Source organism: Panthera pardus, unplaced genomic scaffold (assembly GCF_024362965.1).
Source record: "Panthera pardus isolate Hobbes unplaced genomic scaffold, ASM2436296v1 HiC_scaffold_8, whole genome shotgun sequence".
Taxonomy (NCBI): domain Eukaryota; kingdom Metazoa; phylum Chordata; class Mammalia; order Carnivora; family Felidae; genus Panthera; species Panthera pardus.
This window is the reverse complement of record NW_026527013.1, coordinates 73,709,063-73,732,428: the sequence shown is the minus strand read 5'-3', so window position 1 is coordinate 73,732,428 and position 23,366 is coordinate 73,709,063. Positions and strand designations below refer to the sequence as shown.

Below are 23,366 nucleotides of genomic sequence, written 5' to 3'. Positions count from 1 at the left end.
CTGTTCTTTTATACAATAGGGGATGGACATTTAAAAAGCTGATTAGAGGGGTGCCTGGTTGGCTCACTTGGTTAGTGTCTGACTTTGGCTCGGGTCATGATCTCGCAGTTCGTGAGTTCAAGACCCGTGTCTGACTCTGTGCTGACAGCTCAGAGCCTGGAGCCTGCTTCAGATTCTGTGTCTCCCTCTCTCTCTGCCCCTCTCCCTTTCATGCTCTATCTCTCTCAAAAATAAATAAACATTAGAAAAAAATTAAAAAAAAATAAAAAGCTGATTGGAAACTGTATGCATGGGTCGAGCTTTGTTATGGGCTGAATTTGTCCCCCTCAATTTATACATTGAAGTCCTAATCCCCCACATCTCAGACTGTTTTTGGAGATAGTTCCCTTAAAGAGATACTTACATTAAAATGAGGCTATTTGGGTGGGTCTTTACTGGTTGGTGTCTTTATAAGAAGAGGTTAGAACATAGAGATATCAGGGATGTAGTGCAAAGAGGGATGACCCTGTGAAGAGGCAGCAAGAAAGTGGCCATCTGCAAATGAAGGAGAGAGGTTTCAGGAGAAACTAAACTTGCTGATACCTTGATCTTGGACTTCTAGTCTCTAGAACTATGAAAAAATAATTCCTATTGTTGAAGGCACTCAGGCTATGGTATTTTGTTACGGCAGCTCCTGAACACTACAATAAGGTTTCTTGATTGACAAATTTCAATGTCGGGTGATATGATATGGCTGGACTTTTATGTGTCAATGACTACTATCAGTATTTTTAGTTATTTTCTCTTGGATTGATAAAATTCTTTTCCAAAGAGGAATTTTCAAGTAAAGCTATTTGACATGGCAGCTAGAGAAGAAAGGGATTTGGAGACTTATGGAGTGGAGAAGATTTGCAATAGCTGTTTTGGGAAGAGGTGGGTTGAGCAATAGGTTGTTGGGTAACAATGAATTTGAAGTTAGGCAACTTGATTTTATAGGGGGCAAAACTCAATAGCCTCTCTTCATCAGCTTGATGTTTATGTTGCAGTGTAAGTGACAAGGATGGTAAGGGTGCTTGAAGCAATGTTGTGTAGGCTCCTTAAGGAACTGAATTAAACATGGGCACAAGTTTCAAGTAGATGTTTATGTATTTTTAAAACATTTATTTATTTACTTATTTGTGGGGGAGGGAGCATGAGTGGGGGAGGGGGAGAGAGGGGGAATCCCATGCAGGTTCTGCACATTCAGCACAGAGCCCAGCTTGGGGCTTGATCTCACAAACCTCAAGATCATGACTGGAGCCCAAATCAAGAGTCTGATGCTCAACTGACTGAGCTACCCAGATGCCCCACAAGCAGATGTTTACTAGAAGAGGTATGATAATGGCCAATAAACATATGAAAATGTGCTCAGTGTCACTTGTCATCACAGCAATACAAATTGAAACCACTATGAGTGTATTACCCAGTGTCCAAGATGGCTGCAATGATCCTTACCTCCTCATACACCCTTGTGTATGGAGTACTCCCTAATACTGCACCAGAGTTGGCCTATGTGACTAATAGCATATGGTAGCTGTGATAATATGTCACATATGAGATTAGGTTATAAACACTGCAGCATCCATCTTGGCACCAAGAAACCCCACCTGTAATATTGCTGCAATGGGACTGTAGTTTTTTCACTGTGTTCCATTATGGCAATCTATTAATGCATTGTGGCAAAATGAGGATTTTTTTTTTTTCTCCTCATCTTTCTGTCCTTTCTTTCCCTCCACAAACATTTTTTAAATGGTATTTTTAAAGTTTACTTATTTTGAGAGGGAGGGAGGGGCAGAGTGAGGGGAAGAGAGAGAGACTCCCAAGCAGGCTCCGTGGTGTCAGTGCAGAGCCCAACACAGGGCTTGAACCCACGAACTGTGAGACCATGACTTGAGCCAAAATCAAGAGTTGGAGGCTTAACCGACTGGACCATCCAGGTGCCCCTTTAATGTTTTTTTTTTTTTTTTTAATGTTTATTTTTGAGAGAGAGAGAGAGGGGCAGAGAGAGAGAGGGGGACAGAGGATCCAAAGTGGGCTCTGAGCTGACAGCAGATAGCTTGATGCAGGGCTCAAACTCACGAACTGTGAGATCATGACCTGAGCCGAAGTCTGATGCTTAACTGACTGAACCACCCAGGAGCTCCAGCAATTTCTTATTTTAAAAGAATGAATGGGTTGATTTCAAGGAGCAAGTGCCCACTATATGGAATTTCAGTGTTCCTTACCAGAACATTGAGGTAATGTCCTCTTAGCTGAGGACACTCCTAGCTAAGAATTGTTGTGTCTCTTGTGATCCTTCTCAAGACTATAATGATATGTGTGTAAATGTGTGGTATATGTGTAAATCTGTAACTCTTATTCTTAATCCACTGGTGATGGAGATGCATTAAGATTTTTAAAAAAATGTATTGACATGAGGAACTCCCAATCATTGCTGGTGGGAATGCAAAACGGTACAGCTACTTTGGAAGGTGGGGTGGAAAACGAAACATACTCTTAGCACACTTTTCAGTAATCAGCACTTCTTGAGAATTACCCAAATGAATTGAAAATTTAATGTCCACAGAAAAACCTGCACACAATGTTTTAGCAGCTTTCTTTGTAACCACCAAACCTGGGAAGCAACCAAGGTGCCCTTTAGTAGGTGAATGGATAAATAAACTGGTCTATCAAGGTATTGGAATATCATTCAGCACTGAAAAGAAATGATCTGTCAAGCCACAGAGGAAACTTAAATGAATATTATTGAGTGAAAGAAGACAATCTAAAAAGGCTACTACTGTATGATTCCAACCATATGACATTCTGGAAAAGGCAAACTGTGGATACAGTAAAAAGATTGGATTACAGGAGTTTGAGGTGGGGAGGAAGGGATGAATAGGCAGAGCAGAGAGGATTTTTAGGGCAGTGAAAGTATTCTGTGTATTATAATGTTTGATACACGCCATTATGCATTTGTCTAAACCCATAAAATGTACGAGAGCAAGAGTGAATTCTAAAGTATGCGATAGTGATGTGTCAGGGTAACTTTGTCAGTTGTGAAAAATGTGTCACTCTGGTGAGGGATGTTCAAAATGGGCGATGTTGCACATGTGGGGAAAAGAAGTACATGAGAATTCTTTGTAATTTCTGCTCAGTTTTGCTGTGAATCTAAAAACTTCTCTAAAAAAGTCTATTTAAAAAATGTATTGAACCAGTAGTTCATCATTTTCCCCCATAAATTCAGCTTGATCTCAGTCATCATGATCTAAACTTTGTAAGCCATTTGGCTAGAATTTGACTTTGTGATTTAGTGTTGATGTTAAATATTTTTAGTGAATTAATGATACAATTATTGACCTATCTGCTAATTTTTATAGCTGGTGGGTGAAGAGAAGAAGTAAATACACATATTTTTTATATGTAAATATTTTTTGTAAATAAATTATTTAATAAACTTTAAAAATTCATATTTTCTCCCTGTTTGAAGTGTAGAATAAATACGTGGAGGTCTTTGTTGTTCTTTTTTAGTTGTTAGTAATTTTTTGTTGTTTAGTTCACTTTTTATTATTTTTTTTTATGACTTTATTTTTTTTATAGCTGTTTCAGGTTTACAGCAAAATTGAGAGGAAGGTACAGAGATTTCCCATATACCCCTTGCCTACACACACCTCCATTATCCATATCCCTCCGCCAGAGTATAATTTGTTACAAACTATATTGACAGTGCCCTAAAAATCCTTATTTTTCATTAGACAAATTATCTTAGGTGTAACTGTGGACTTTATTAATAGGGTATTAGAGGTTGTAATTTTTACAGATTGACTTAACTGGATCAGGTCAAAAGTTTCTGTGTTACATATAAAGCAGAAATATAGTAAAGGAAAAAATATAGTTTTGGTAGTAATAGAGATTACTTAAAACAGAATATTAACAATTTTGCACTTTTCCTTCTGAAAATTCGTCATCAATGCTCTTAAAATATTTTCTGTGTTTTGCCAGATACTGACAATATGAAGCCACTGGAGGGTGTAAAAATTCTGGATCTAACAAGGTTTGTATTGGTTTATCTATGTTTTGGTGATTGAATTTTCCCTTCTTTCAAAAAAACATTCATTCATTTTTGGGTTTTAATGCTTACTATTAAAATTTTAGAAAAGAAAATAAAAAAATGGTATAATTTCATCATTCTAACAGATAATTAGTATAATATTTGCATTTTTTTCAATCTGCATATTTATATATTATTTTTAAAGACAAAAATTAGAACCATACTGAAATTATAGTTTTTACCCACATGTAAAAGATAATATTATATTCTGAGTATTTTTCCATGTCATTAAAAATTCAACAAAAATGTAAGATGATATTTTATTATATGGTTGTCACATAATTACTCATCCCCCAAGATTTCACTATTGTAAATTAGGCTTCCTTCCTGATGTACAATTCCTTGTTCATCAATCTTTGCCTCAGGAAATCTTAGGATTTCTTCCTCAGGATAGAATGCTGAAAGTGGAATTACTGCATCAGTATACTTTTTAAAGCTTTTAATACATAAGGTCAAATTGCAATTCTGAACAGTTTTAACAATTTTAAATCTTGCTAGCATTATATGAGCTTGTCTGTGTTAATGGATTATTAAGAAAAGAATTAATATAAACATCTTCAAGGTGGTGATTACTTGTCATTGTTAATATTGTAGAGTACTGGCGGGACCTTTTGCTACTATGAATTTAGGAGATCTTGGAGCAGAAGTTATAAAAGTGGAAAGACCAGGTAAAGCTATTACTCCCTTTAAAACATAGAAACAGACTAATACAGTTTTTTTTTAAGATTTTGTTTATTATTATTATTTTTTAAAGTTTATTCATTTTTGACAGAGAGAAGGAGAGAGAGAGAGAGAGAGAGAGAGAGAGAGAGAGAGAGAGACAGAGCTTGAGCAGGGGAGGGGCAGAGAGGGAGAAACAATCTGTAGCAGGCTCCTGGCTTTGAGCTGTCAGCACAGAGCTATGAGATCATGACCTGAGCGGAAGTCGGATGCTTAACTAAATGAGCCACCCAGGCGCCCCTAGGATTTTATTTTTAAGTAACCTCTATATCTAGCATGGGGCTTGTACTCACGACCCTGAGATCAAGCGTCTCATGCTCTTTTGACTGAGCAAGCCAGGCACTGCAAACTAATGTTTTTTTTTGTTGTTGTTGTTTGTTTTTAAGTGTATTTATTTATTTTGAGAGAGCTCAAGCAGGGGAGGGGCAGAGAGAGAGACAGAGAGAGAGATAATCCCAAGCTGGCTCTGTGCTGTCAGAATGGAGCCCAACTCGGGAGCTGGATGCTTAACCAACTGAGCCACCCAAGCGCTCTAATAACAGTTTTTAACTGGTTTTTGAAATATCCATGTACCTATATGTGGAATGAGGAGAGAATTGACTGAAATGTTTATTTTTTTTCCTCCATTCCTTACTTTCCTCTGAACCTATACTAATGATTTCCTTTCACTTTTTTAAAGTGTTTTTTAAATTTTATTTTTGAAAGAGAGAGAGAGCGTGCGAGCTTGTGCCCATGTGCACATGACCAGGGGGTGGGGGGGTGGGGAGAAGGGCAGAGAGAGGGAGACAGGGTCCGAACCAGGCTCCGCACTATCAGCACAGAGCCTGAAATGGGGCTGGAACCCACGAACTGCGAGATCATGTCGTGAGCCGAAGACAGGCACCCCTCTTTTTGCTTTTTATAAGTGCCAAGGGCTAAAGCTTAAGTCAGGTCCTTCACACACACCTGAAAGCCTCTGGTAGAAACTGAGATGCAGCTCGTAGTAACAGATGCTAACACTTGTCAGAGTACCATATACAGTTCTAAGCACTTTGCCTATATTAATTTATTTAATCTCTACAACAGCCTTATGGGTTGCTGTTATTATTCCTCGATTAAAAATGAAAAGACAGGGGTCCTGGGTAGCTCAGTTGGTTGAGTGACTCTTGGTTTTGGCTCAGGTCATGATCTTATAGTTCGTGGGATGGAGCACTGAGTCAGGCTCTGTGCTGACAGCACGGAGTCTGTTTGGGATTCTTTCTCTCCCTCTCTCTCTGCCCATCTCTGGTGCCTGCTTTCTCTCTTTCTCTCTCTCTCTCTCAAAATAAATTTTAAAAAAGTTAAAAAAATAAATGAAAAGACAGAGACAAAGGGAGATAAAGCAGTTTGTCCAAAGTCACACAGGTAATAAGGAATATCCAGGCGCTCAGGTCTGGTCCTGGCCCTCCCTAGCCCCATACAAACCTTACTGTTGATGGGGCACCTGGGTGGCTCAGTCGGTTGGGCGGCCGACTTCGGCTCAGGTCAGGATCTCGCGGTCCGTGAGTTCGAGCCCCGCGTCGGGCTCTGTGCTGACAGCTCAGAGCCTGGAGCCTGTTTCAGATTCTGTGTCTCCCTCTCTCTGACCCTCCGCCGTTCATGCTCTGTCTCTCTCTGTCTCAAAAATAAATAAACGTTAAAAAAAAATTTTTTTAAAACCTTACTGTTGAGACTGAATTTAGAGTCGACCCCGCCACATTCCCTCGCTGTGGGATGAAGGGAACGCGAGGAGGAGGGAGGGTAAAAGGGTCTTCCCTTTTAGCACACACAAGAAGGAGAGAGGGAAAGGAATCCAAGTCCTTCCGAAAGGAACTCAGATACTCCAATCCAAGTCATTCTTTTCTCTTTCTAGTAAAAGAAACATTTTCTCATTATATGATTTTCAAGATTTTGAGCAAGAAACACCGAAGCTGAGATCAATTCTTTGTATTTGTTTTTTATCTGACATCTTGCCTATTTTTTCTTTCCCCTGTGTCCACCAGATAAACCTATTCTGTGTACATAATTCTCACTTCCGTTTGGTGCTTTCTCAGTATTTTGGTATTGAGCTCATGCTGGTATTGAAAGTGTCATGTTGTATGCTCTTTCTCTCCTGCAAGCACTTGAAGGGCACAGTCCATATTCTCCATATCCTCTACATCATTCTATTGTTTTGGAAGGTTTTAAAAGTTAGCATTATTATTTGTTCTTCAAGATCGGATCCATATGGATCTGGAACAGAATTACTAAATCAGTGAAAATGGTCTACCCTTGAATAGTGTGAGTATATCTGTAAGACCATAAGAGTCGAGTTTATTACATCACCTTATTAATTTCCCATAAGTGATTAAATGCCATAAAGTAGAATACTTGGTGTGGAAGATTCATCTTCCTGATAAATAGATTTCTTAGGAGGCTGAAGCAAATTACCATAAGATTCTCTGATCAGCATGGGGAATATTACATATTATTCTGTTGTATAATCGGACCCTGTGTTTATCAGGCTCCAGGTGGTAGCTCCTGCTTTCAGGGATAATGCTTCAATTATCTAGATAGTGTTGTTCACCACTTTTGGTCATTGCTGGCTACATGCTGTCTACATGTTTACTTTCTAGCTGAATATCTGTTTTTTCTTTTCCACATTTCATAAAACTTTAATTTCCACACTGTTACGCAATTTCAACACGACAGCACTTTGAAATTTTAGCTGTTAGGTCTTCTAATCCTAGGTAGAGCATCTGATCTTCTCTCTCTTGCTATTTCAGTTGATCACTGGTCTACATATTTGTATTTATATTAATTTTAGAGATCATTATCCCCTGTTTACGTGGGCCTTATTTCTCCTTTGTACTTTTTCGGTTTTTCAGTGGGGGGCACCTTCCTTGTGTAGGCATTCCACAGTCCTACACTTGGTAGCAAGCTTTGCTGCTAGCAGGTAGGTGTTCGTTGCTTTTTGCCTGACTGATTACTTTCTTTCCCTTAACCCTTCTGCCCAATGCATTTTATTGTTCATATTGTGTATTTAGCAGTTTTGGGTTTTTGAGATAGTTGTTCAACCCAGATCTGAGGCGAAGTGGCTTGGCAGAGTTATCAAAGTTCAGTAGAGAACTAGTCTTTTCTCATGTCTGCTTCTCCTGTTCTTTAATTACATAGAATTGGTTACAGTTTTGGGACTTGGGACTTGGACTATTCTTATTTTTATAATCAAAGAGCAAATAAATTTTCTTCTCCTTCTTTCTGTAGAGTTACCTTAGTCTGTAACCTAGCTGAGTGAAGTGGACAGTGTAGGGCAGCAGATGATGTGACTGGGGTTCCTGGATTATCCCCTGTAGGCAGGGATATGAAGGCAGGGGTGTTGATCTTTTGGTCACTGCTGTGTCTGCTCTGCATAGAGCAGTGTCTGTGACATAGTAGGTACCCAATAAATACTTGCTGAGTGTCTTGAATGTGTTGAAATATCATTTAAGAAAGGCAGTGTGAAATTTTATATGAGATCTCCAGATTTTGAAATCATGGCAGCTAGTTAAAAACTTTAAATTATGTGTGGGTCAAATAAGACATCTCTCAAACTGCCAGTTTTCCCAGTTTGTAAACTTTAGCCCTTATATCCTGTCATGTGCCATCAGTGCTGATTCTTTTTTTTTTTTTTTTAAATGTTTACTTATTTTTGAGAGAGAGAACGTGAAAGCAGGGGAGGGGCAGAGAGAAGGGGAGACACAGAATCCAGAGTAGGCTCCCAACCGTGAGATCATGACCTGAGAGGAAGTCGGATGCTTAACCAACTAAGCCACCCGGCCCGCCCATCAGCACTGATTCTTTAGAGAGGCCATTGATCCTCTCCAAAGCCCTGGATACTTCCCAAAGACAGATGGGGCAGGAAAGCCCTGTAGGCCTTCAATTTAGATTCCTGACAATATCTCCACCTGAGATGAATGTAAACATTTAAAATTATTTAATTTTAGCCTTATGTTGGCATTGCTTTATTAAAAAAAATTAATATATTGGGAGCCTTAAAAAAATGGAAGTGGCTGGATTTTCTCTTGACTCTGTGAGGTCCTGTCTGATCCTGAAGGTCCAGATTCACACATACCTTTTCCATGAAGCCTCTAATTGGTTTTTTACTAGAAGATTGCCTTTCTCGGATCTTGTAGTTTTATTTTTCCCCTGGTGTTTTGAGCATGCCATTCCTTTTGATACTTACCACTGATTGCTTTGTGTTGTTATTGGTTCATCTCCAGTTAGAACTAATGCTTCTTTTCTCCTCTGGCTTGTTGTCCTCTCTCTTATGAGGTTTGTCTTCCTTCCTTCCTTCCTTCCTTCCTTCCTTCCTTCCTTCCTTCCTTCACAAGTCTGTTCTTTGGCCTCTGTTTTGTTTTCCAAAAGGCTGTATTTGCTTTTCTTGATTAGTTTCAGTGGGTAAAGTCTACTGGGCCAATAGATTAATTATATCATTTAGATGAGATCAGAATTTAAACTTCAATTCATTCTCAAGTTCTCTCTTCTTGGGGGCTAGAGATAAATACTTTAACTGTAATTACCTATATAATGATTAGTTTCTAATATCAATATTTAATCAGACTTTATAAAATTCTTAAGTGATACTATTTTGTGCCACTTAATCCTTGATTCATTTTCTGAGCTCTGTCTACGTTGTCAGTGGCTTTTTGTGCAAAGGAAACTTTTTTTCTGTAACTCTATAGTGTTGTCTTTGAATCTAACACAAACATATGACTTGAAGTAGATGTTCAGAAGAAAACACCCTATATTTTGATGGTTTTAAACTTTTACTTTGTAGCAAGACCTAGATGAGTAAAATTTTATTCTAGAATAGTATTTTAAATTAAATAAATATGCTATTCATTTACTTATTTTGCCTTTTTTGATTGTTTATAACACATTTTTTTTTTTTTAAGTAGGCTCCACACCAAGTGTGGAGCCCAACGTGGGGCTTGAACTCAGGACCCTGAGATCAGATCAAGAGTTGAACTCAGGACGCTGAGCTAAGATCAAGAGTTGGACACTTAAATGACTTATCCACCCAGGTGCCCATATAACACAAATTTTTTTCCCAATTGTATTGAGAAATAATTAGCACACATCACTGTGTAAGTATAAGGCACAGAACATGATGGTTTAATTTATATACTTAGTTATCGTGTTATTACCACAATAAGTTCAGCTTACATCCCTCTTCTCTTGTAGACATGATAAGAAAAGAAAAAAGAAAAAAATTTTCTTCTTGTGATGAGAGATATTAGGATTTACTCTCTCAATTTTTTTTTTTTTTTTTTTTAGCATTTATTTTTTGGGAGAGTGCAAGCAGGGGAGAGGCAAAGAGAGGGGGACAGAGGATCTGAAGCAGGCTCTGCACTGATAGGCTGACAGCAGTGAGCCCGATGTGGGGCTCGAACTCACGAACCTTGAGATTATGACCTGAGCCAAGGTCGGACACTCAACTGACTGAGCCACCCAGATGCCCCTAGGATTTACTCTCTTAACAAATTTCCTGTATATCATACAGCAGTGTTAACTATAGTCATGATGCTGTACGTTACATCCCTCATACTTACTTGACCTTATGCCTGGCAGTTTGTACCTTTTGACCACCTTCCTCCAATCTCCCCTGCCCCCACCCTCCACCTCTGGTAACCACAGGTCAGATCTCTTATTCTATGAATTTGGTTTTTTTTTTTTTTTAATTTTTTTTTTAATGTTTATTTATTTTTGAGACAGAGAGAGACAGAGCATGAATGGGAGAGGGTCAGAGAGAGAGGGAGACACAGAATCCGAAGCAGGCTCCAGGCTCTGAGCTGTCAGCACAGAGCCCGTCGCGGGCCTCAAACTCACGGACCCATGAGATCATGACCTGAGCCGAAGTCGGATGTTTAACTGACTGAGCCACCCAGGCGCCCCTGAATTTGGTTTTTTATTTTCTAAAATTCCACATATAAATGAGATCATACAATATTTGTCTTTATCGGAGTTATCTCATTTAGCATGATGCTTTCAAGTCCATCCATGTTGTCACAAATGGAGGATTTCCTCATTTTTTATGGCTTAATATTCCATTGTGTGTATGTGTGTGTGTGTGTGTGTGTGTGTGTGTGTGTGTATACATACAGTTGTGTATATACTCCCTCTCTCTCTCTCTCTCTATATATATATATATACATATACATACATATATATGTATACATATATACATATGTATACATATATATGTATACATATATACATATGTATACATATATATGTATGTATATGTGTATGTATACATATATATGTATATATGTATATATATATGTGTATGTATGTGTATATATATATATATATGTATATATATATATATATATATATATTGCAGCTTTATCCATGCATCCATCAATGGACACAGGTGTTTTCATGTCTTGGCTATTGTAAATAATGCTGCTATGAACATAGGATGCATATCTTTTTGAGTTAGTGTTTTTGTTTCCTTTGGATATATTCCAGGAAGTGGAATTGCTGGATCATATTGTAGTTCTATTTTTAATTTTTTGAGGATATTTCATACTGTTTTCCATAGTGGCTGTACTGATTTACATTCCTACAAACAGTGCACAAGGGTTCCCTTTTATCTACATTCTTGCCAGCATTTGTTGTCTCTTCTCTTTTTGACGGTGGGCATTCTAACAGGTGTGAGGTTGTGGTTTTATTTTGCATTCTTGCAATGAATAGTGATGTTGAGCTTCTTTTTATGTACCTGTTGGTCTTTTGTCTATCTTTAGAAAAATGTCTTTTTGGGTCCTTTGCCCATTTAAAAAAATGTGTTTGTTTATGTATTTATTCATTTATTTTTGAGAGAGAGAGAGAGGGTGCATGTGAGCAAGGAGCAGAGAGAGAGGGAGAGAGAGAGGTAGAGAGAGAGAGAAGTGGGACTCACCTGAAGTGGGGCTCAAGCTCACCCAACACGGGGCTTGAACTCAGGAACTGTGAGACCATGACCTGAGTTGAAGTCTGACACTTAACTGACTGAGCTACCCAGGTGCCCCCTTTTGCCCATTTTTTAATTGGGTTATTTGTTTTTTAGCTGTTGACTTGTGTGAGTTCTTTAGATGTTTGGGTATTAACCTGTTATGAGCTATATGATTTGCAGATATTTTTTCCCCATTCTGTAAGTTGTCTTTTCACTTCAACAAAGTGAAATGGTTTCTTTTGCTGTGCAGAAGCTTTTCAGTTTGATGCAGTCTCACTTGTTTATTTTAGATTTTATTGCTTGGTACTTTGGTGTCAAATCCAAAAAAAATCATTAACTAAGACCCATGTCAAGGAACTTTGTTCCCATGTTTTTTCTAGGAGTTTCATGCTTTTAGGTCTTAAAGTTGTCTTTAACTCATTTAACTCAGTTAACTCATTTTGAGTTAATTTAAAACATTGTTTTAAGGTTTGTTTATTTTTCAGAGAGAGAGAGAGAGTAAGAGAGTCAGAGCATGAGTGGGGGAGGGGTTGAGAGAGAAGGGACTCAGAATCTGAAGCAGGCTCCAGGCTCCAGGCTCTGAGCTGTCAGCACGAAGCCTGACACAGGGCTTGAACTAACGAACCATGAGATCATGACCTGAGTTGAAGTCAGACACTTAATCAACTGATCCACCCAGGCGCCCCTTTTTTGAGTTAATTTTTGTGAATGATGTGTGGTGTAAGATATAGGTTCAGTTTCATTATTTTACATGTGACTATCCAATTATCCCAGCACCATTTGTTGAAAAGACTATCTTTTCTTCATTGAGTGTTCTTGGCTCTCTTGTCAAACTGAAGCTTAGTTTGATTTTTCTAAATTTTTCTCCATTGTTGTTTCCCTGCTCTATTTTTCTGCAATGGTCTACCCTCACTTTGGACCCAATTCTCATTGTCTTCATTTTCAGACCATTCTTTTTATCTTCTCTTCAGTGGTAGGTTGATTTTATTTAAGTCATTAAATATTAGTTGACCATATATGCTTGGTTTATTTCTGGAATTTCACAAAAATTTATAGATTTATTTATTTATCATTGTTCTTAAGATGCCGTTTTATTATAAAATCTCATTTACCATTATTCTGGTTTAAATAATATTTAACAAAAATCTTTTGCAGACTCAGCATTTCTTTGTACATTTAATGCTGAGAAACACCCAAAGAGCTGACCAACTTGCTTGCCAAAAATTGAGAGTGATTCTTTTAGATTTGCCATTTATTAATTTTTTTTTTTTCAGATTTGCTATTTATTAAATCTAAAGACTGCTAGTAGGGCATTTCTTTCTGGATTTTGACTTTTAGGGATGGCTTCTAGTGAAAGATGATTTGGAAGGATTTCATTATTAACATGAGCAGGTTGAGTTTGGACAGTTCCAGCAAGTTCTTATGGCCCCTCTAGATTGCCAATTCCACTGAATTGAGCTGATTTTGTTTAGGCATCTGTGAATGTATATGATGGGTTGGTTTGAATGTCTTACGATGTTTCAGAGATAAAGATTAATAGCTCATACTGTTATTTTCAGGAGCTGGTGATGATACACGAACTTGGGGGCCACCTTTTGTGGGGACAGAAAGTACTTATTTTCTCAGTGTTAATCGAAATAAAAAAGTAAGAATATTTCTTTCTTTGATTTTTGTGTAATTTTCTTGTAATAATAAAACTTTAGGTATTACCTTGGTTCATTCATTTCTACCCTTTTTTTTGTATATATAAATAATATTTCAAATAAGATGAAATTTTATTCATTCACTAGTTACCAAATAGAAACAATAGAGTTTTTTTGAAACTAATATTCCTTCTTGACTAACTTAAAAATTTCATGAGAATTTATAATGGTTTATAATGGGAATAATTTTATTAGAGGAAGAAATCTTTTGATTCTCTACATTTCATTCTTTTGGAGATTGCTAATTGCCTAACACTTGATATTATAGTTTGAAAAATTTTTTGTATAATCCTTGCTTGTGGGGAATAAGCTTAGGACTTCCCTGAGCTTTCATCAATGGGTTAACTAGGCATAAAGAATTAGAAAGCCATAGGATGTACACACCCAAGTTTGGGTAAACAAGATTAGGTGAATAAGATTAGGTAAACAGGGCAAAGGCCCCCAGTATAGGACAAAGGTATAGGAATAGGGAATTTTAGGATGAAAACATCCAAGATTAGGTATTCAGGGTGGAAACACCACCCCCTCCCCCCCAACTTAGTACAATAGCAGAAAGCTGCTTTCACAGAAGGAAGGACCAAATTAGGTAAACAGGTAAATAGAGGTGTAGACCCCTATGGGCCAGCGAAGTGGCTAACTAGCAAAAGAAAGATACTTTGTTGACCCTGAGATAGCATGCTCTTGTCCCCTAGGCCAGTTTAGGCAAACAGAGGTGGGGCCTCATGTCTGCTGTAAACAACCTTCTGCCTGGAGCCAGGATTTTGTTTTGTATTGACCCAAACCCCTAACACCACATATCTTCAAAATCCCCTTTCTCTCATGTCCATGAGGTAATATTCATGATTCATCGTCTCTTTGTGCATATCCATCACCACATTTTTAAGCCTTCTGATCCTAAGAAAAACAGAGCAAGGACCCTTCCTCAGGCTTTTGTCTCCTCCTGCACATTAGCCTCACTTGCATTTTTAATCCTGTGTCCCAGTTTCTTGCTGGACAAGAGAGAACTCCAGACCCAGAGTCTATGACACTTGCTCTCATCCTAACATATCTACATTGCAAATAAAATCAGTAAAGATAATTTAAATGTTTCTTCATGAGGAAAATACATTTGCTTTAAGAAGAGAATCTATGCTATGGATGGCTCCCTTATTGAACTGTTAGTACTATGAAAAACATTTATGATACTATTTTAAGATATATATATTTTAATTTTTAGAGTATAGCTGTTAATATCAAGGATCCAAGAGGGGTGAAAATCATCAAAGAGGTACAGTATGCTCTATGGAAGGCATCTTGTCACTTGGGTTGTAATTGGGGATTTGACCATCAGAGTAAAAGTGTTTTAAAAATTTATTTCATTGGCAATCTCTAATTTTGCTATGAATGCCATTTGGGAATTTAACTTTACTTTTATCGTAAGTAAAATATGCTTTATAATTTCTCATATGTTGTGTATAATGTTTCTCTACAGTGTGTAAGTGTTCAGTTAATACTAGCTACTATTGACTGAATCCCTACTCTGCATCAGATCTTAGGCTTGGGCACTTACAGTATATCTCCTCAAATCCTCAGAATTTTATTTGTAAATGAAGTATTAGGATCCTCATTTTCATGGGAGGGAAATGAGCCTCATGGGGCTCAAGTGTTGCTCCAAAGATCACATAGCTAGTAAAGGGAAGAGCTGGAATTTCAACCCAGGTCACATCACTGGAGAGCTCAAGCTTTTTCTAACCCTTATTCAGATGGCTAATATATCCAGACCTAATCTGAGCATCTTTTCTTGAGAGGCAAGATTGTGTGATGGTTTGGTGCACACCTTAGTGTTCCAGTGCTGAGATTCAATTCCTGCCTTCTCTACTTACTAGCTATGTGACTGCAGGTAGGTTACTTAAGTTTATTTTTTGATTGTTACTTAACATTTTTTTTAAATGTTTGTTTATTTAGAGAGAATGAGCAGGGGAGGGGCAGAGAGAGAGGGTAAGAGAGAGAGAATCCCAAGTAGGCTTTATGCTCAGCATGGAGCCCGACGTGGGGGCTCGATCTCACAGCCGTGAGATCATAACTTAAGCTGAAATCAAGAGTTGGAAGATTGAGCCACCCAGGCGCCCCTTAGTTAACATCTTTATGCCCTTCATTCCTTACCAGTAAAATGGGGATAATAATAGTACCTGCATCTGAAACTTGTTAGAATTGAGTTGATATGTGTAAAATATATAGAAGAGTGTTTGCCATAGTTAGTACTCATTAAGTATTAGCTGCTATTGTTGTTCTTTTTTTTATTAAAAACAATTTTTTTTAATGTTTATTTTTGAGACAGAGAGAGACAGAGCATGAACGGGGGAGGGGCACAGAGAGAGGGAGACACAGAATCTGAAGCAGGCTCCAGGCTCTGAGCTGTCAGCACAGAGCCTGACGCAGAGCTTGAACTCACGGACCGTGAGATCATGACCTGAGCCAAAGTCGGATGCTTAACCAACTGAGACACCCAGGCGCCCCTATTATTGTTGTTCTTGATGCACATGAAATTGGATTCATCATGTGAGATAGAACTTGCTTGCTGTCTTTGTTAAAGTTTAAAATCTACCCTAGTGGATGTACTTGATTAGAGAACCAAATCCCCAAATTTGTTTCATATCAAAGCGTCAACTTTGACATCATTGCTCTGTTGGCTACTTTCCTTATCTATCTGGCTGATTGAAAGATAATTTCTTTTAATCATTAGGATTAGAATCAGTGACCATCCGCTTTGGATCTCATGGGTCATTCCAACAAATTTAGAATTTTTGTTTACTAGATATATTTTGAACACAAGGCGTGGTAATTGTCCTGATCTTAGTGCCTTATTTCCACATATCTTTTCTACAGTATAACTTACATTTTTTGTTTGTTTGTTTGTTTTCTTTTTCAATTGAACCTTAGTTTGATTTTTCTAAATTTTTCTCCATTGTTGTTGCCCTGCTCTATTTTTTCTGCAATGGCCTACCCTCACTTTGAACCCAGTTCCCATTGTCTGCATTCTCAGACCATTCTTTTTATTTTCTCTTCAGTGGTTAGTTGATTTTATTTAATTTTGTTTTAGGCAATTGTTCTTGCCTCAATTCTTCTTTATGTCCTGTCTCTCAGTTTCATCTTTAGTGTTCATAGCTTCTGCTTCTTTGCTTCTATTTCAGGGCATTCTGATATTTTATCCGCAAAAGTCAAGGTTTCAGATTTGATTAAACCCATACTTTGCAATTTCATTAGAGCTTCTCAGTGAGGCAGTATTTGGGTGGAGTTCATAACTCTTGCTACTAAGACATAAATGTACATTTGAGTATTTTGGACCTGCTTGTGTAGTTCAGACCAAAGTAAATGAATCTCCAGGACTTGCTTCTAATTCTCCTTGGATCTTGCCAGTTTTCTACTATACTGTAACAACTTTAAATAAATTTCATCATGGGCTTGATTTCTCTTCATGTCTGATTGATAACAATAAAGTACATTTCAACTCATATTAAACTTAAATAGATTGTATGGGGACATTATTCATATCCATTGCTGGTTGTACCATTCATGTTATGTATCTTATTGCCTAGGGGAAAAATTATCTTTTGCTTAGTCTTTTTAATCTTTCTGGCATGGATTTCTCTTTTAGCTTAAGAGTAGTAAAACAACCTCTGTATACAGACCGTGGTGGCTATGATTGCTAACACAATGAGTTTAGTTTATAGAAATAGTTCCAAAGTAGCTTACAAACCAGTCAGCTGTATACATGAGAGCTCCAAAAAATATGACTCCTTTGTACAAGGCTAACCAAAAACAGCTTGTGCAAAAAACAAAACTCTGCTTTGAAAATCTATGTAGAGCCTGGTATTTTCATGGCAATATGATTTGATAACTTTCTAATATGTCGTTTATATTTCAGATAATTCTCTATGTTAGTCAATAGTCACAATATCCATATTGTGTGCACGTGTTATGGTCCATAGAGCAATGTCATGGATTTTATTTTCTTCCAACATTTTATTATGAAAAATTCAAACGTACAGAAAAGTTGAAAGAATAGTATAATGAACTTTCAATAACCCTATCCTACATGTAATAATTTTAATATTTTGCTATATTTGCATATTTACATATGTATACCTATCTCTGTGTGTGTGTGTGTGTGTGTGTGTGTGTTTGAACTATTTTAAAGTGGGAGATATCATGAAACTTTGCACTTAAATCTTTTAGAATACATTTCTTACCAGTAAGCACATTATTTGATACAACATTTAAAAAATTACTGTACTGGGGCGCCTGGGTGGCTCAGTTGGTTAAGTGACTGACTTCGGCCCAGGTCATGACCTCGCAGTTTGTGAGTTCGAGCCCCGCATCAGGCTCTGTGCTGACAGCTCAGAGCCTGGAGCTTACTTCAGATTCTATGTTTCCCCCTCTCTCTACCCCTCCCCTGCTCACGCTCTGTGTCTCTCTGTCTCTCAATAATAAACATTGAAAAATTAAAAAAAAAAATTACTGTACTATTTCTGATCTCTAGTCTGTTCTTAAATTACATCTAATAAAGATAACTCAGAATTAGATACTCTATATTTCAAATGAATTTTAGTTCTTATTTACTCTGTGACTAGAGGGAAGAATTTTTTTTTATCTCCTTTCAGAAAGAAAAAAGATAGTAGGTTCTCTAAGTCATACAAAATTGTGCTTGCTTTTTATTATGGGCCAGATTCTAGAATAGATTTTTTCAATGATTTGTAAGCACTTAGATGAGGAAGAGGATATAATACCAGTAAAACTGGGAACTAGTCTTCTTCTCTCCCTTTATTTCCTGGTAGATCATTGTATCAGGGAAATGCAGTAAACATTTGGTCTCTACTGAGGTAACTATCACATATAATACTTGTAGTTAGTGTGGAGGTCAATTTCTCATGGCTCTGAGTTTTGCACTATTTTCTTAGAATACTTCTGAATGATTAGCTAAAGCTGTAGGGAATAGATATAATCTTGAAATGGGTGAATATCCTAAAACAGAGAGGGAGAGAGAATATGGTCAATGACAGACCAGCTTGGAATCAATATCTAGTAAGTGGCTAGTACGTATCTAAAATAAATATTTGTAAAATGGAGAAAGGAATAATTTCTGCCCTATAAACTTTTTTGGGGTATTTCTTAATAAATAAATATCAAAATGCATACATGTTGATTTCTTGGGTAATCATAAAAAAACTACTGTGCATCTTTATTAGTAGAAATATTTAGCTCTTAAACTCAACTTTTCTTTATTTTTCTTGTAATGTTGTAGAGCCAGACTACATGGTACTCTGAGCACAGCTCTTTTTAGTTACCATTTTTTTTTCATGTTACCCAAGAAATAATACAAGTTCATGCAAAGACATTAATATTTTAGTATATCATATCCAATCTCTTTATGTCCTTGTATACTTATTTTTCCCGAAAACGTGAGATAATACCATGTATATTGTTTTTTAATCTGCTTTTTTTGGTTACTTGAAATATTTTTATACTTTTATATTAATATAAATTACTCATTATATTTATTTCCTTCTGTTATTGAAATAGTGCATTTGTTTGTGGTTCATCTATATACTTTATGTAGATTGAGATGTGACTTAGGATTCCTTAGAAGTCTAAAAATACAAATACCTTACATAGTTAAAAAATTTTTTGTTGTGGTAAAATATATAGAGCATAAAAATTTCCATTTTAACCTTTTTTAAGTACACAGTTCAGTGGCATTAATATATTCCTAACACTGTACAATCAGCACTGCTATTTTTTTTAAATGTTTTATTTATTTTGAGACAAAGAGATAGAGAGTGAGCAGGGGAGGGGCAGAGAGAGTGAGGGAGACAGAGAATCCCAAGCAGGCTCTGCAACTGTCAGTACAGAGCCCGATGTGGGGCTTGAACTCACGAACCATGAGATTATGATCTGACCGGAAACCCAAGAGTTGGACGCTTAACCAACTGAGCCACCCAGGTGGCCCACTACTATCTATTTCTAAAATGTTGCATCACCCCAGACAGAAACTGTATCCATTAAGCAATAATTCCACTTCCCACTCACTCCAGCCCCTGATAATCTCTCATCTACTTTGTGTCTCTATGGGTTTGCCTATTGTGAGTATTTTATATAAGTGAAATTATACAATATTTGTATTTTTGTGTCTGATTAATGTCATTTAGCATAATATTAAAAAAAATTTTTTTTAAACGTTTATTCGCCCCTGAGACAGAGAGAGACAGAGGATGAATGGGGGAGGGTCAGAGAGAGAGGGAGACACAGAATCTGAAACAGGCTACAGGCTCTGAGCTGTCAGCACAGAGCCCAACGTGGGGCTTGAACTCACAGACCGCGAGATCATGACCTGAGCCGAAGTCAGACGCCCTTCCGACTGAGCCACCCAGGAGCCCATTTAGTATAATATTTTAAAGGTTTGTGTATGTTCTAGCATGTATCAGAACTTCATTCTCTTTTTACAACTGAGTAATATTCCACTTTATGGATGGATACATTTGTCTGCTGATGGACACTTGGATTATTTCCACCTTTTGGCTATTGCAAATAATACTGCTGCCTTGAACATTGGCATACAAGTATCTGTTCGGGTCCCTGATTTTAGTTCTTTTGAGTATATACCTAGGAGAGGCATTGCTGGGTCATATGGTAATTCTATGTTTAACTTCTTGGGGAACCCACACAGAGTTTTTAAAAATTAAATAATTCATTAAATGTCATTTGCATAAGGTGCTATATAGTGCTCCATGCAGAATATATGCAGCAAGAGATGACCAGTGTAGAAGTCTAGATGTGTTTGATGTAGTTTGTTTTCTTTACAGCCCACAGGAGTGCCTTGTCAATAGTAAATAGAGGCTCAGAAGAATTTGTGGAATAAATTAAAGTGTACCATTTTGTTTTATTTAAAATAAACACTTGGCCTTTCTCCAAATCCCTAAGCAAGCAGTACTTGGTAGAATCATTAACAATAAATAAGTAAATGCATTTTTATTGGGACTCTCCCTGTATGGAGTTGCTTACAAACAGCTCAAATGTTAATTGGTACCTGAAATTTGGAAAGACACCTATATGGCTTGAGATTTGGAGTGCATACTTCAACCTTTCTATCTCTGTCCTATGTCTTAATATATTTATCATTTCTCTCTAGAGAAGTGTTTACCTGGCTCCTGGTGCCACTGTTTCAGGAGCTCTGGAGGATGACAGCTTATTTCCTTGAGATGTTTCCTGAGATCCCCTCCCTCCAAATTTTGTTAAATCTGACAATTCCATATATATATTCCAAACTCAGTGACACAGTAACATATAGGCATTCAGTTTATTTACATGTTTCCATCTAAAGTTGATGCTAATTCGGTCTTTTTAATCTAGAGCAGAGGTTTGTAGATAATGTGGGTCATATCAGGTTTGTTTCTGTATGGTCCTTGGACTAAATCGATTTTACATTTTTAAAGATTGCTGAAGGAAAATAAAGAAGAGTATCTGACAGGGAATGTATGTGGCCTTCAAAGGCTGAAATATTTACTATTTGACCTTTTATGGAAAAAGTTTGCCCATCTTTTATCTAGAGTCTTACTCTATTACATTAGTTTGTATGCGTGGATATATTTAAGTCTATGTCACCATGGCAATTAAAAAAATTGTTGAATAGTTATTAGGCACTTGAATATGTTCAAGAATTACTGTAATGGGGGCACCTGGCTGGTGGAGTATGTGATTCTTGATCTTGGGATTGTAGGTTCGAGCCCCACGTTGGGTATAGAGATTACTTAAAAATAAATTCTTTAAAAAAAAGGATTACTGTAATGAATTTCTCTGGTGAAATAGTATAATTTTTGGATGACTTTAAAACATACCTTAAAAGATGTGTAGTCACAATTGAAATTTTGAAAATTTAAGGTTAAAGTTTACAGTGGTTCATTGTCCTCTAATTCGGATTGCAGTGATCTGGGAATCAAAATCTGGGTCTTGTTTCTGACTTACTGATTCACTGAGCTATGGTTTAATATGCATATTTATATATATTATATATATGTATATATGTATATATATTATATTAATATGAATATATATATTTAAATGATTCATTAAATACATTTAGAACTCTTTGGAAAGGAAGCATCTGAAAAGTATGAAGACATTTCTGAATCATGTTTACATGTATTAAACACCTATATGTTCAGGTTGTAATGAGGAACAAACATTACATAGTGACCATGATGAATAGCAAAAAACATCATATTTAGTTTTTTATAAAGGGTTTAGAAGATGTTTTTCATATATTTTTATACATATATTTTACCTTTCCTACTGAAACTTCTGAGAATATGTTGGGACCATGTAACCTAGATATTTCTTACATTTAACATAAGCAGAATCCACTTAACGCCACAGTAGTTACTGAATATTTTAATGGCCATTGTTTTATTGGCAGTAATATCTCAAGTAGTTGACCAGAGCCTTTGTGTTTATTTAATTCTACTTTGTAATTCTACTTTTCTTGTTGTTTTTCTGGACTATTACAAAGTGAAGATCAACTGTGTTTACTGAAATTAGAATTGTGTCATGTGGGGGCTTGTTGAAAGTCTGGAAGGTCCCTGAAGAAGTCTGACTCATCTTCACCTCTTTCCTCAGCTTGCAGCTGTTTGTGATGTGTTTGTGGAAAACTATGTCCCTGGCAAACTGTCTGAAATGGGCCTAGGATATGAAGATATAGACAAGATTGCTCCTCACATCATCTATTGTTCCATCACAGGTATCTGTACCCCACACCCTCCCCAGTGAGTAGACTTTTCAGTTATTGGGTTTCTTTATGTACGTAAGAAACCTCTTGCTAGTGTTGGCTTTCCTGAAGTGATTCCGTTCTCCCTTGCCCTCACCCCCAACTCATCGTTAAAGAACATTAACCTAAATGAAGATTTTCATGCTTTGATTGGCTGTTTGTATTTCTTCTTGTATTGTATGTCTGTAGTTTTTTGCCCATTTTTCTACTGATATTCTACAAACATTTACGAAGTACTGTTATTAATTAATACATAGAAATATAGGTGAAATATTAGTTGGCTTTAAGATAGCACAGGGTCTCGGGGTGCCTGGGTGGCTCAGTTGGTTGAGTGTCTGACTTCAGCTCAGGTCATGATCTCACACTCTGTGAGTTAGAGCCCCGTGTCGGGCTGTGTGCTGACAGCTCAGAGCCTGGAGCCTGCTTCAGATTCTGTGTCTCCGCCTCCCCTGTTCATGCTCTGTCTCTCTCTGTCTCAAAATAAAAATAAAAACATTAAAAAAAAAAGATAGCACAGGATCCCAACATATCCCTTTAATATATTCAAAAGCGTTAAGCCAGGTGAAGGAAAAGAGTGCTTTATATATAGTCTTCCAGATTGTTGAGCCGGTGAACATTGTGTGTGTGTGTGTGTGTGTGTGTGTGTGTGTGTGCGCGCGCGCGCGTGTGTGTGCGTGTGTGTCTTTAGGTCCAAAAGAAAAAAGTCATTATATTAGTTAAGTTTTCTATTTTATAAGCAACTGTGTATTAATTAGGGATGCAATATAGAGAGGTGGCTCTGAAAATTCCAAGTTACATTGATAGTTTTTGTCAGAAAACTTTCTTAATATTTTCAGTCTTTATTCATTCATCTTCTAAATATTTACTGCAGGCCTATGATCTGCCAGGCAGTATTCTAAGGTCCTGGGATGTAGCACTGAATAACACATATTTATACTTTCATTGAGGTTTGCATTATAGGTTAGGGAGGTAGATAGTAAATACAGAAACAAAAACATTCTTTTGTTTTTGTCTTTTATAATTGAACCCAGTAGTGATAAGGGCAAAAGAGAAATAAAGTACGGCGAGGGGGATGAGGTAAGGAGG

General features: G+C 37.0%; 1 protein-coding gene across 4 annotated transcripts in view; it reads left to right on the top strand.

The window, feature by feature from the left end:
* SUGCT (succinyl-CoA:glutarate-CoA transferase) overlaps positions 1-23,366 on the top strand; it is a 747,749-nt gene that overhangs the window by 22,958 nt on the left and 701,425 nt on the right. For all 4 annotated transcript variants that reach the window (XM_019451100.2, XM_053897878.1, XM_053897879.1 and 1 more), the window contains exons 2-6: positions 4,000-4,051; positions 4,703-4,776; positions 13,340-13,425; positions 14,700-14,750; positions 22,133-22,253. In XM_019451100.2, coding sequence (XP_019306645.1) covers positions 4,000-4,051; positions 4,703-4,776; positions 13,340-13,425; positions 14,700-14,750; positions 22,133-22,253 — 384 coding nt within the window. The remainder of the gene's footprint in view (positions 1-3,999; positions 4,052-4,702; positions 4,777-13,339; positions 13,426-14,699; positions 14,751-22,132; positions 22,254-23,366) is intronic.